The sequence below is a fragment of the Bubalus bubalis genome, chromosome 18 (assembly GCF_019923935.1).
Source record: "Bubalus bubalis isolate 160015118507 breed Murrah chromosome 18, NDDB_SH_1, whole genome shotgun sequence".
NCBI lineage: Eukaryota > Metazoa > Chordata > Mammalia > Artiodactyla > Bovidae > Bubalus > Bubalus bubalis.
In genome coordinates this window covers 42,909,899-42,924,332 of record NC_059174.1, presented here as the reverse complement: position 1 = coordinate 42,924,332, position 14,434 = coordinate 42,909,899, and the positions used below count along the sequence as shown (strand labels likewise).

At 40.3% G+C, this 14,434-nt stretch overlaps 1 protein-coding gene across 6 annotated transcripts in view; it reads left to right on the top strand.

Annotated features, from left to right (window-relative positions):
* The window catches only part of SLC7A9 (solute carrier family 7 member 9), a 37,617-nt gene that overhangs the window by 15,963 nt on the left and 7,220 nt on the right, over nt 1–14,434 (top strand). For all 6 annotated transcript variants that reach the window (XM_044932183.1, XM_044932184.1, XM_006061391.3 and 3 more), the window contains 2 exons: nt 8,633–8,729; nt 9,692–9,841. In XM_044932183.1, coding sequence (XP_044788118.1) covers nt 8,633–8,729; nt 9,692–9,841 — 247 coding nt within the window. The remainder of the gene's footprint in view (nt 1–8,632; nt 8,730–9,691; nt 9,842–14,434) is intronic.

Sequence of the window (14,434 nt, the reverse complement as noted above, 5' to 3'; positions counted from 1 at the left end):
ACTTTTCACTTTCATGCATTGGAGAAGGAAATGGCAATCCACTCCAGCGTTCTTGCCTGGAGAATCCTGGGGACGGCGGAGCCTGGTGGGCTGCCATCTATGGGGTTGCACAGAGTCAGACACAACTGAAGCGACTTAGCAGTAGTAGCAATAGGTGTTATCTCTTCTCTACATATTTGGTAGAATTCACTTGTGAAACCATCTGGACCAAGACTTTTCTTTTTTGGGAGTTTTCAAATTGTGGATTCAATTTCACTACTGGGAATTGGTCTATTCATATTTTCTGTTTCTTCCTGATTCAGTTTTGAGAAATTGTACATTTCTAGGAATTTGTTGATTTCTACTTGGTTCTTCATTTTATCAGCATATCATTGTTCACAGTAATCTCTTATGATTCTTTGTATATCTATGGTGTTACTTATAACTTTACCCTTTTCAGTTCTGATGATATTGATTTGGGCCCTCTTTTTTCCTTGATGTCTTTTGATTTTATTTTTCAAAGAGTCAGCTTTTAGTTTCATTGATCTTTTCTATTTTTGTGTGTCTATTTATTTCTGTCCTTATATTTATGATTTATTTCCTTCTACTAACTTTGGGTTTTGTTTGTTCTTTTTCTTGTCCTTTTAGGTGAAAGATTAAGTCATCTTATTGATGATTAAAGAATCTTTTTTCCTGAGGTAGGCTTTTATTGCTGTAAAGTCCCCTCTTAGAACTGCTTTTGCTGTGTCCAGTAGATTTTGGATCATTTGGTTTTCATTTTCATTTGTCTCCAGGTACTTTTTTACTTCCTCTTTGATTTCTTCGGTGATTGAGTGGTTATTTAGTAGCATATTGTTTAGCTTCCACGTGTTTGTGCTTTTTGCAGTTTTTCTTTTTGTAGTTGATTCCTCTCAGCATTGTGGCCAGAAAAGATGCTCTGATTTCAGCTTTCTTAAATTTACCAAGGCTTGTTTTGTGGCCTAGCATGTGATCTCTCCTAAAGAGTGTTTTATGTGTTATTTGAAAAGAATGTGTATTGTGCTGTTTGGGGATGGAATGTTTTATATATGTTAAGTCCATCTGGTGTAATAGGTCATTTAAGACCAGCATATGCTTATTGATTTTCTGTCTGATCTGTCCATTTATATAAGTGGGGGTGTTAAAGTCCCTTCCTATCATTGTGTTACTTTTATTTTCTCCTTTACATGTTAGTATTTGCTTTATATATTTAGGTGCTCCTATGTTGAGAGCATGGCACCCCACTCCAGTTCTCTTGCCTGGAAAATCCCATGGACGGAGGAGCCTGGTAGGCTGCAGTCCGTGGGGTCGCTAAGAGTTGGACATGACTTCACTTTCACTTTTCACTTTCATGCACTGGAGAAGGAAATGGCAACCCACTCCAGTGTTCTTGCCTGGAGAATCCCAGGGACAGGGGAGCCTGGTGGGCTGCCGTCTCTGGGGTCGCACAGAGTCAGATACGACTGAAGTGACTTAGCAGCAGCAGCAGCATGTTGAGAGCACATATTATATTTACCATCATTATATCTTCTTGGATTGATCCCTTGATTGTTATGTAATGCCCATCTCTTGTTAAGTCTTTAAACTCTATTTTGTCTAAGTATTGCTACCCAGGTTTTGTTTTGATTTCCATTTCCATGGAATAACTCTTTCCATCCACTCGCTTTCAATCTATGTGCATCTTTAGATCTGAAGTGAATCTCCTATAGGCAGCATATATACAGGTCTTATTTTTATATCCACTCATATATCCATCCATTTTCTATCCACTCTATGTCTTTTGAGCATTTAGTCCACTTACACTTAATTACTTAAATGTATGTTCTTATCACCATTTTGTTATTTGAGGTTGTTTTAATTTTTTGTTCCTTCTTTTGTTCTCTTGTGATTAGATGGCTATCTTTCATGTTATGTTTGAATTCCTTTTTATTTTTGTATCTCTTATAGTTTTGGTTTGAGTTATGTGAAGTTTATATATAACAAACTATACACACACACACACACACACACACACACACACATTATTGTTTTAAGTTGCGGATCTAATTTTAAATGCATTTAACAACCCTGCATTTGTATTGTCCTCCACTTATGAGTACTGTTTTTGACAACATGTTTTACTGCATCTAATTGTTTTGTGTATTCTTTAACTGCTTGTTGTGATATACAGATGATTTTTTACCTTCATTTAACCTTCCTACTAGCTTTGTATGTGGTTGATTTTCTACCTTTACTGTTTCTTTGCAAGGGCTCCTGTTTTTTTATATCTTTTTGGTAGATTATTTCCTTTTTCAGTAGGAATGCTCCTTTTGCCTTAAACTCTATTCTGATATTGACATTGCTGAATCAGCTGTCTTTCAGACTTCTACTTTTAGTAACATGTCTCAGTTCAGTTCAGTCACTTAGTCGTGTCTAACTCTTTGTGACCCCATGAACTGCAGCACGCCAGGCCTCCCTGTCCATCACCAACTCCCAGAGTTCACTCGAACTCATATCCATTGAGTCGGTGATGCCATCCAGCCATCTCATCCTCTGTCGTCCCCTTCTCCTCCTGCCCCCAATCCCTCCCAGCATTAGAGTCTTTTCCAATGAGTCAACTCTTCACACGAGGTGGCCAAAGTACTGGAGTTTCAGCTTTAGCATCATTGCTTCCAAAGAAATCCCAGGGCTGATCTCCTTTAAAATGGATTGGTTGGATCTCCTTGCAGTCCAAGGGACTCTCAAGAGTCTTCTCCAACACCACAGTTCAAAAGCATCAATTCTTTGGCGCTCAGCTTTCTTCACAGTTCAACTCTCACATCCATACATGACTACTGGAAAAACCACAGCCTTGACTAGACGGACCTTTGTTGGCAAAGTAATGTCTCTGCTTTTGAATATGCCATCTAGGTTGGTCATAACTTTCCTTCCAAGGAGTAAGTGTGTTTTAATTTCATGGCTGCAATCACCATCTGCAGTGATTCTGGAGCCCCCCAAAATAAAGTCTGACACTGTTTCCACTGTTTCCCCATCTATTTCCCATGAAGTGATGGGACCAGATGCCATGATCTTAGTTTTCTGAATGTTGAGCTTTAAGCCAACTTTTTCACTCTCTTCTTTCACTTTCATCAAGAGGCTTTTTAGTTCCTCTTCACTTTCTGCCATAAGGGTGGTGTCATCTGCATATCTGAGGTTATTGATATTTCTCCCAGCAATCTTGATTTTAGCTCATGCTTCTTCCAGCCCAGCGTTTCTCATGATGTACTCTGCATATAAGTTAAATAAGCAGGGTGACAATATACAGCCTTGATGTACTCCTTTTCCTATTTGGAAACAGTCTGTTGTTCCATGTCCAGTTCTAACTGTTGCTTCCTGACCTGCATATAGGTTTCTTAAGAGGCAGGTCAGCTGGTCTGGTATGCCCATCTCTTGAAGAATCTTCCACAGTTTATTGTGATCCACACAGTCAAAGGCTTTGGCATAGTGAATAAAGCAGAAATAGATGTTTTTCTGGAAGCCTCTTGCTTTTTTGATGATCCACTGGATGTTGGCAATTTGATCTCTGGTTCCTCTGCCTAACATGTCTAACCCCTTTTAAATGTCTACCTTTCAGTGATATGGGTTCTGGCTTGTGTCTCTTTAAACAAACCCAACCTGAGAGTCTCCAGCTGAGCAAGTGGAATTTGATTATATTGGATATGATTACTGCTACAGATAGATTAATTCCTATCATATTGCTTTGTGTTTTCTTGGCTTAAAAAAATCTTACCCTGAGTTATTAACCATCAAATGTTTTTATTCCTTTTTTTCTTGTATTGATATAGATGGAAGTTATATTTCTATTCTTTTAGTAATTACCTTTAAAATTTAACATGAATACCTAGTAGAGTCTATCAGTATCTCAGTTTTCTTTCCTTTCTTGTAAGGGCTTTCCCTTTCATATCATCTAGTATATCAGCTACACCATGTTTGTAAAGCAAACCAATCCTCCAAAAAAGTCTCTCATGACAGAAATAAAAAATCCAATACTTACATACATAGAAAATGTGCTTTACTGCTGTCTCCTTAACATTACTTCTTCAATAAACTTAGTTCAATGTCCTCTTTTGTTGGAGTAGACTTTTTAAGTTTCCAACAAGGACTGAAGAAAAGTAAATGTATCATAGCTATTGTTTATCTAAACATTTATTTTGCCAGTAGTCTTGAATGATGATTTAGCTATGCAGAATTCTAATCTGAAAATCGAATCAATTTCCCTCATCACTTTCAAAGTGTTATTTCTCATGAGATGGCTGTTGTTCTGACTGTCCTAATTTTCTAGTTAATCTTTTAAATTCGGTAGCTTAAATTTTTTTCCCTTCCACTATGTTTATGACACCACCCTTATGGCAGAAAGTGCAGAGGAACTAAAAAGCCTCTTGATGAAGGTGAAAGTGGGAGAGTGAAAAAGTTGGCTTAAAGCTCAACATTCAGAAACATTCAGAAAACTAAGATCATGGCATCCGGTCCCATCACTTCATGGGAAATAGATGGGGAAACAGTGGAAACAGTGTCAGACTTTATTTTTCTGGGCTCCAAAATCACTATAGATGGTGACTGCAGCCATGAAATTAAAAGACACTTACTCCTTGGAAGGAAAGTTATGACCAACCTAGATAGCATATTCAAAAGCAGAGATATTACTTTGCCAACAAAGGTTCGTCTAGTCAAAGCTATGGTTTTTCCTGTGGTGTATGGTGATTCCCATACACATCATGTATGGATGTGAGGGTTGGACTGTGAAGAAAGCTGAGCGCCGAAGAATTGATGCTTTTGAACTGTGGTGTTGGAGAAGACTCTTGAGAGTCCCTTGGACTGCAAGGAGATCCAACCAGTCCATTCTGAAGGAGATCAGCCCTGGGATTTCTTTGGAAGCAATGATGCTAAAGCTGAAACTCCAGTACTTTGGCCACCTCATGTGAAGAGTTGACTCATTGGAAAAGACTCTGATGCTGGGAGGGATTGAGGGCAAGAGGAGAAGGGGATGACAGAGGATGAGATGGCTGGATGGCATCACTGACTGGATGGACCTGAGTCTGAGTGAACTCCGGGAGTTGGTGATGGACAGGGAGGCCTGGCGTGCTGCAATTCATGGGGTCGCAAAGAGTCAGACATGACTGAGCGACTGATCTGATCTGATGTTTTATTTTCTGAACTGGGTTCAGTCTGAAGGCTCAGAATGTTTTGATTGTGTAAAGGCTCTCTGCTCTTCTTTGGTGTATTTTTAAGATTTATTTATGTGGCTGCACTGGGTCTTAGTTGCAGCATGCAGGATCTTTAGTTGCAGCATGCAAACTCTTAGTTGCAGCATGTGGGATCTAGTTCCCAGACCAGGAATCAAACCCAGGTCCTCTGCATTGGGAGCTTGGAGTCTTAGCCATTGGACCAGACCACCAGGGAAGTCCCTTTCTGCTCTTCTGTGAATTTTCTTATCCCATTCAATATATTCAAGCTTCTTCCTGTGTTTCTTTCTTAATTTCCTGGCTGTATTTTCTATTTCTCTATGCTTCATATTCAGTCTCAGTGCAGTCACTTAGTTGTGTCTAACTCTTTGCGACCCCATGGGCTGCAGCACGCCAGGCTTCCCTGTCCATTGCCAACTCCTAGAGCTTGCTCAAGCTCACATCCATTGAGTCAGTGATGCCATCCAACCATCTCATCCTCTGTCATTCCCTTCTCCTCCTGTCTTCAATCTTTCCCAGCATCAAGGTCTTTCCCAATGAGTCAGTTCTTTGCATCAGGTGGCCAAAGTACTTTTTTAACTTGTAGTTTTCTGTTGATTAAATTCTTAACTATGATAACTTTCTGTTTTGTTAGGAATTCCATTTAGCTCTCCTTCACCTTTAATTTACCATTTTAGACTCTGCCTTTCATATTCTTGAATAATCAGGAATTCTGGGCAGGGGTGGGGGTTATTAAGCCACTTGTTTGCATCAGCTGACTTACCCTTAATTTTCTGATTTTTTTGAAAAGTACCAAACTGGATTTAAGAAGTGCAAGGCACATCTGTGTTGGCATTTGTCAAGTGCATCAAGCACTGTGGTTCATAGGCCCTGGACTAGTTTTTACATTTGTTTCTTGCACAAATTTCAGGACTCAGATCAGTAATCTCCTCCTTGAAAGGGCCCAACCTCCCACTTCACCTACCCCTCCCCCAGCTGACCCCGCTGTACCAGGCTGCATTCCTCTCAATTCAGTTCAGTCACTCAGTTGTGTCTGACTCTTTGCGACCCCATGCACTGCAGCACGCCAGGCCTCCCTGTCCATCACCAACTCCTGGAGCTTACTCAAACTCATGTCCATTGAGTCAGTGATGCCATCCAACCATCTCATCCTCTGTCATCCCTTCTCCTCTTGCCTTCAACCTCTCCCAGCATCAGGGTCTTTTCCAATGAGTCAGTTCTTTGCATCAGGTGGCCAAAGTATTGGAGCTTCAGCTTCAGCATCAATCCTTCCAATGAATATTCAGGACTGATTTCCTTTAGGATTGACTGATTTGATCTCCTTGCAGTCCAAGGGACTCTCAAGAGTCTTCTCCAACACCACAGTTCAAAAGCATCAATTTTTCAGTGCTCAGCTTTCTTTATGGTCCAACTCTCAAATCCATACATGACTACTGGAAAAACCATAGCTTTGACTAGATGAACTTTTGTTGGCAAAGTAATGTCTCTGCTTTTTAATATGCTGTCTAGCTTTTCTTCCAAGGAGCAAGCATCTTTTAATTTCATGGCTGCAGTCACCATCTGCAGTGATTTTGGAGCCCAAGAAAAGAAAGTCTGTCACAGTTTCCATTGTTTCCCAATCTATTTGCCATGAAGTGATGGGACCAAATGCCATGATCTTCACTTTTTGAATGTTGAATTTTAAGCCAGCTTTTTCACTCTCCTCTTTCACTTTCATCAAGAGGCTCTTTAGTTCCTCTTCACTTTCTGCCATTAAGGGTGGTGTCATCAGCATATTTGAAAAAAGCGAAAGTGAAGTTGCTCAGTCCTGTCTGACTCTTTGCAACCCCATGGACTGTAGCCTACAAGGCTCCTCCATCCATGGGATTTTCCAGGCAAGAGTACTGGAGTCGGTTGCCATTTCCTTCTCCAGGGGATCTTCCCGACCCAGGGATCGAACCTGGGTCTACTGCATTGTAGGCAGACGCTTTACCATCTGGGCCACCAGGGAAGTCATATATCTGAGGTTATTGAGCCTTGATGTACTCCTTTCCCAATTTGGAACCAGTCCGTTGTTCCATGTCCAGTTCTAACTGTTGCTTCTTGACCTTCACAGAGATTTCTCAGGAGGCAGGTAAGATGGTCTGATATTCCCATCTCATTAAGAATTTTCCACAGTTTGCTGTGATCCACACAGTCAAAGGCTTTGGCTTAGTCAATAAAGCAGAAGTAGATATTTTCTGGAACTCTCTTGCTTTTCCTGTGATCCAGTGGATGTTGGCAATTTGATCTCTGATTCCTCTGCCTTTTCTAAATACAGCTTGAACATCTGGAAGTTCTAGGTTCATGTACTGTTGAAGCCTTGCTTGGGGAATTTTGAGCATTACTTTGCTAGTGTGTGAGATGAGTGCAGTTGTGTGGTAGTTTGAACATTCTTCGCATTGCCTCTCTTTGGGATTGGAATGAAAACTGACCTTTTCCAGTCCTGTGGCCACTGCTGAGTTTTCCAAATTTGCTGGCATATTGAGTGCAGCACTCTAACAGCATCATCTTTTAGGATTTGAAATAGCTCAGCCAGAATTCCATCACCTCTACCAGCTTTGTTCACAGTGATGCTTCCTAAGGCCCACTTGACTTTGCATTCCAGGATGTCTGGCTCTAGGTGAGTGATCACACCATCATGGTTATCTGGGTGATTATCATCTTTTTTGTATAGTTCTTCCATGTATTCTTGCCACCTCTTCTTAATATCCTCTGCTTCTGTTCAGTTCAGTTGCTCAGTCGTGTCTGACTCTTTGCGACCCCATGAATTGCAGCACACCAGGCCTCCCTGTCCATCACCAACTCCTGGAGTTCACTCAGACTCACGTCCCTGGAGTCAGTGATGCCATCCAGCCATCTCATCCTCTGTCGTCCCCTTCTCCCCCAATCCCTCCCAGCATCAGAGTCTTTTCCAGTGAGTCAACTCTTCGCATGAGGCAGCCAAAGTACTGGGGTTTCAGCTTCAGCATCATTCCCTCCAAAGAAATCCCAGGGCTGATCTCCTTCAGAATGGATTGGTTGGATCTCCTTGCAGTCCAAGGGAGTCCCTGCTTCTGTTAGGTCCATACCATTTCTGTCCTTTATTGTGCCCATCTTTGCATGAAATGTTCCCTTAGTATCTCTAATTTTCTTGAAGAAATCTCCAGAAATGGGAATGGCAAACCACTTCAGTATTCTGGCCTTGAGAACCCCATGAACAGTGTGAAAAGGCATTCGTCTAAGATGCATTTAATCAGCTTACTTGTGCAAAACTCACTTATTCAAGAGACTGGACTCCTATCTGAAAATACCAGGGTCATAACTCAGTCCTTTTCTCTGTGGCCTCAGTAGTGAGATTAGGACACACTTGCTTTGTGTTCATACTGTAGCCTACATGCCTTCATCGACTGACTTCCTTATTATTGCCCATTCAGACTTGTTTTCGTTGCGGGCCGGGAAGGCCACATGCTAAAAGTGCTATCTTACATTAGCGTCAAGCGCCTCACTCCAGCTCCTGCCATCATGTTTCATGTAAGTATGAATTCTGCCGTGAAAACACCCTCATAAGGCAGAGGGTCCCTCAGTCTGGATGATAAAGTATAAACTTGATCACTAAGTTCAGTGATTTTCAAATGACCCAGGTTTCCCAGTCCTCAGGTATATAAAAAAGTTCAAAACAATTAAAATTATTTACCCAATTTCTGCTCCTTGTTCTGAATTCATCTATGAAAGACACTGATTGAATCTTCCAAGCTCGTACCCTTTACACGTCTTACATGCACATTTGTGTGCTCTGGGTCCCTGGTAACAAACTGAACAAAACCCCACTAGCTTATGGGGAAGGAGAATAAGGCATTTTATGAGGTAGCTAATGACAACAGCTTCTCATTATGGTCCAATAATTCGTAAGTCATGGGATGCTTGTGAATTAAAGGCCCTTTGACATTTTCTGATTGGAATTTCTCAGTGAGGGGTAGTCCTTGGTTGTATGCAACTGTTATGGGCAACTTTGGACCATCCACACCCTAGCTCAAGGGCCAGACTCTTCCTCCCACCCTGAGGAAAGCCCTTGTTCTCTGTCAGCCTACTCCCTCTGGAGATGAGAAAACAGACCCAGAATTACAGGAATTACAAGTCCAGGACAGTGGAGTAAATGCAGCCAATACCAGACCTAGACAGCCTGGGTTTTCTAGTGCAGGGTTCTTTCCCCCAGTGAAAACTCTTTGCAGGAAAATTAATAATTAGGAAGCTGGTGCAATATACATTTTGTTTTTCTCCTGTTTAAAAGAACCACCTATTTTCCAAGTCCTTTCCATCACACCTCAAAGAAAAGAGCTTCCACCAGTCTGGCTTGACTCCAAATGTAATGGGATAAACAGAAGTTTTCTTTCACATTAAAGTGTTTATCCACTGCTTCTTTTGTCTTTTGTGAAGTCGTAAAGGTAATGTTTTCATGTAGTGATGACCTAAGAATTCATTCTTCTTTCCTCTAGGGCATGATAGCGATCATTTACATCATCCCTGGTGACATAAACTCATTAGTCAATTACTTCAGTTTCGCTGCATGGCTGTTCTATGGTTTGACGATCACCGGACTCATTGTGATGAGGTTTACAAGGAAACAGCTGAAAAGACCTATCAAGGTAGGTTTAGTTCCCCAAATGTCACAAGTGGCTTTGTTGTCCTGAAGTGAGCTAGACAGTGGTAACTAATTTATTTATTTAGATGTAACTATTTTAAGTTCTAGGAGCCTGCTTTCTATTTTCAACCTTTTGTTCTGAATGTCATACTTAAAAGAGTGGAGTTTCCTCTTCATCTCATATCATAAATTATGATCCAGCCAGCCATCTCATTATTAATTTATTAAAGTTATCAGCAATACCTGTGACCTGTCTAAGCAAAGGGAGATTTCCAGTTCTGGCAGTTCCAGGATCTCTCAAGCATTCACTTTTTGTCTACTGATGGGGACTTCTGACTCAGACCCAGACCTGTTCCTGTGCATGCAGCCACCTACAGTCCACCTCTGCAATCTGTCTTAGGCTCCTTCCCACCTGCCTCCATGGCTGGTGTGGGTCCATATACTGATGGGGAAGGAGAATGTATTGTGTTTTGCTTATGTTATGGGCTCTTATTTTTTTTTTTTTTTTAACCTATGGTATATGTTCTTTGGAGAAGGAAATGGCAACCCACTCCAGTATTCTTGCCTGGAGAATCCCATGGACAGAGGAGCCTGGTGGGCTACAGTCCATAGGGTCGCAAAGAGTTGGACATGACTGAAGTGACTTAGCACATATATTCTTATGATAACAAGCACAGATTTAAGAAAAAGGTAGGCAAGAAGAGGGCTTCAGAAACTATATAGCAAGAAAAAAAAATAGTGTATTTAGCTTTGGAATTCTGTTTCATAAATATGGTTAAAAGTCTTTCTGGCGTGGTAGCTTGACTGTTACCCAGTAGCTAAAGTCAGCAGAGGCGTAGAGTAGCCTGCTGGGATCAGGCAGCTCCCCTCAATCAGGAAATCAAGCATGCAAAATCATGATGGTAGCACAGATTGGTAATCTGCACAAAACTGCTCAAACAGAAATAAAAAGGATTTGAGAAAAAATAAGTAAGGAGGCAAGAAAGAAAATGAGAGAGATCAACATATGTGTAACTGGAGTCGCTGAGGAAGAAAATGAAAGTAATAGAATTCTTAAAAAGCTGTGATTTAAGAAACATTTCCTGAATTTGGAAGGAAAGGAGGAGAGGGGACCTTAAGAGGAGGCAGGGACTTGAATCAACACACTGAAAGTCATACAGTGTAACTGAGATATCCTAACTAAAGTATAAATACATTCTGATAAAACTATGTAGTTTTTTTTTTTAATGCTTTGGGTATATCACATCCTCTTTCTTGTCCTCCTCCACCTCAATTCACTTATAAAGAAAAGGAAATATACAGGCATCAGACTTCTCACCAGCTACACTTTATGCCATAAGACAGTGGGCAACTTATTTAAGATATTCAAGGAAGGGAAATGTAAGTCAAATATTTTATATCTACTCAAACTGACCTTGAAGAGTAAAGTTACCAATGAGAGAACTCAAAGCATACATTGTTATATGAGACCTTCCTTCCTTTGGAATCACTAGAGAATGAGCTTTAGAAACCAAAAAGTCATGGGCATAAGGTGAATATATTTAAGAACTAAGACTTAACGACAGGAGATAAGGATGGCAAAACAGTATGTAAATTATTAAGCACTGACGACATAATACAACAAAAGTGGAAGAGAAAGCATAGGAAAGTATTCAAGTTAAGGGAAGTGTGCCAGAGAAACTGCTTTAGGATACCAGCTGAAATTTGATGCTGGAGAGGGGAGAAGAAATCTTTAGCTCACTTCATTACTGCTTATTATGAACAATATCTTAAAAAGGGGGAGATAAAGGTATTATATTATACCTATTTATAATGGTAATGCTCAGAAGAAAGGGCTTCCCTGGTGGCTCAGTTGATAAAGAATGCGCCTGCAATGTGGGAGACCTGGGTTTGATCCCTGGGTTGAGAACTAAGAAAATTAGTGTTTATAGATAAATATATCCAAAACACACACACCCATGAAGCCACATCATGAAAGAACCTATACATGAAGACTCAGACAGGGAAACAAATCAGAATATCTTCCTGGTTGACATTTTCTCAGTAGAATGCTTACTAGGGTTTTTTGTTGTTACTGTGGTTTTTTTTTTTTTTTTTTTTTTTTTTTTGCTTATTAGTTTTTTTACATTCCCAAACTTTACAGACTCTATGAGTCTCTTAATAGTCATGTCTAACTGATAGTTATATGGGAAAAAATGAGTATTTAAATTTTCAAAGCCCGCTACAGTATTTTTTTTTAATTTTATTTTATTTTTAAACTTTACATAATTGTATTAGTTTTGCCAAATATCAAAATGAATCCGCCACAGGTATACATGTGTTCCCCATTCTGAACCCTCCTCCCTCCTCCCTCCCCATACCATCCCTCTGGGTCGTCCCAGTGCACCAGCCCCAAGCATCCAGTATTGTGCATCGAACCTGGACTGGCAACTCGTTTCATACATGATAGTTTACATGTTTCAATGCCATTCTCCCAAATCTTCCCACCCTCTCCCTCTCCCACAGAGTCCATAAGACTGTTCTATACATCAGTGTCTCTTTTGCTGTCTCGTACACAGGGTTACTGTTACCATCTTTCTAAATTCCATATATATGCGTTAGTATACTGTATTGGTGTTTTTCTTTCTGGCTTACTTCACTCTGTATAATAGGCTCCAGTTTCATTGTGTATTCTTTTTAATGGCTGAGTAATACTCCATTGTGTATATGTACCACAGCTTTATTATCCATTCATCTGCTGATGGACATCTAGGTTGCTTCCATGTCCTGGCTATTATAAACAGTGCTGTGATGAACATTGGGGTACACGTGTCTCTTTCCCTTCTGGTTTCCTCAGTGTGTATGCCCAGCAGTGGGATTGCTGGATCATAAGGCAGTTCTATTTCCAGTTTTTTAAGGAATCTCCACACTGTTCTCCATAGTGGCTGTACTAGTTTGCATTCCCACCAACAGTGGAAGAGGGTTCCCTTTTCTCCACACCCTCTCCAGCATTTATTACTTGTAGACTTTTGGATCACAGCCATTCTGACTGGTGTGAAATGGTACCTCATAGTGGTTTTGATTTGCATTTCTCTGATAATGAGTGATGTTGAGCATCTTTTCATGTGTTTGTTAGCCATCTGTATGTCTTCTTTGGAGAAATGTCTATTTAGTTCTTTGGCCCATTTTTTGATTGGGTCATTTATTTTTCTGGAGTTGAGCTGTAGGAGTTGCTTGTATATTTTTGAGATTAGTTGTTTGTCAGTTGCTTCATTTGCTATTATCTTCTCCCATTCTGAAGGCTGTCTTTTCACCTTGCTAATAGTTTCCTTTGATGTGCAGAAGCTTTTAAGGTTAATTAGGTCCCATTTGTTTATTTTTGCTTTTATTTCCAATATTCTGGGAGGTGGGTCATAGAGGATCCTGCTGTGATGTATGTCAGAGAGTGTTTTGCCTATGTTCTCCTCTAGGAGTTTTATCGTTTCTGGTCTTACGTTGAGATCTTTAATCCATTTTGAGTTTATTTTTGTGTATGGTGTTAGAAAGTGTTCTAGTTTCATTCTTTTACAAGTGGTTGACCAGATTTCCCAGCACCACTTGTTAAAGAGATTGTCTTTAATCCATTGTATATTCTTGCCTCCTTTGTCAAAGATAAGGTGTCCATATGTGCGTGGATTTATCTCTGGGCTTTCTATTTTGTTCCATTGATCTATATTTCTGTCTTTGTGCCAGTACCATACTGTCTTGATGACTGTGGCTTTGTAGTACAGCCTGAAGTCAGGTAGGTTGATTCCTCCAGTTCCATTCTTCTTTCTCAAGATCGCTTTGGCTATTCGAGGTTTTTTGTATTTCTGTGTGTGAAAAGTTTCAAATGACATTCCAAACCCGACACAAGTTACCATCGTGTGTAGGTGTGCTGAAAAGTGTGGAAAAGCGTGCATATCTCAGACTTTGGGAAACATGTTATTGCATTAAAGGTAACCATTTACTAACAATCACACTAACTGGTGCCAGGAAATGATTTTTTAAAGCAGCTAACTTCTAGGTATAACACATTTGTTGTTGTGTACTCACTAACTCGTGTCTGACTCTCTGCGGCCTCAGGGACTGTGGCCCCCCAGGCTTCTCCATCCAGGCATTTTCCAGGCAAGAATACTGGAATGAGTTGCCATTTCCTTCTCTCCAGGGGATCCTGCAGACCCAGGGACTGCACCCTTGTCTCCTGCATTGCAGGTGGATTCTTTACCACTGAGCCACCAGAGAAGCCCATAGCACATGTTGGATATATATATGCATTTACTATCTTTTAGTTATATCTGAAAACTCTACTTAGAAGTTTAGGATTTCACCTGATACACAGTAATTTTCCCCACTTTAACAATAAAGAAAGTAGAGCCTCTGGTGAGAGTTTTCCCACAGAATGCTACTCTTTAAAGGGCAAGAAAATGACAGTTAAGTAGAAGGTACTTTATACAGACATGTGAAATAATATGAAAACAAAACTTACCAGCTGTATGAATAAACTGCCTTATTCAGCCTAAATAGTTTAAATTGGCCATTAAAAGAAAAAAATAATTTTTAGGCAGGTTTACAAAGTGGTGAAAGATTAAAAGGATAG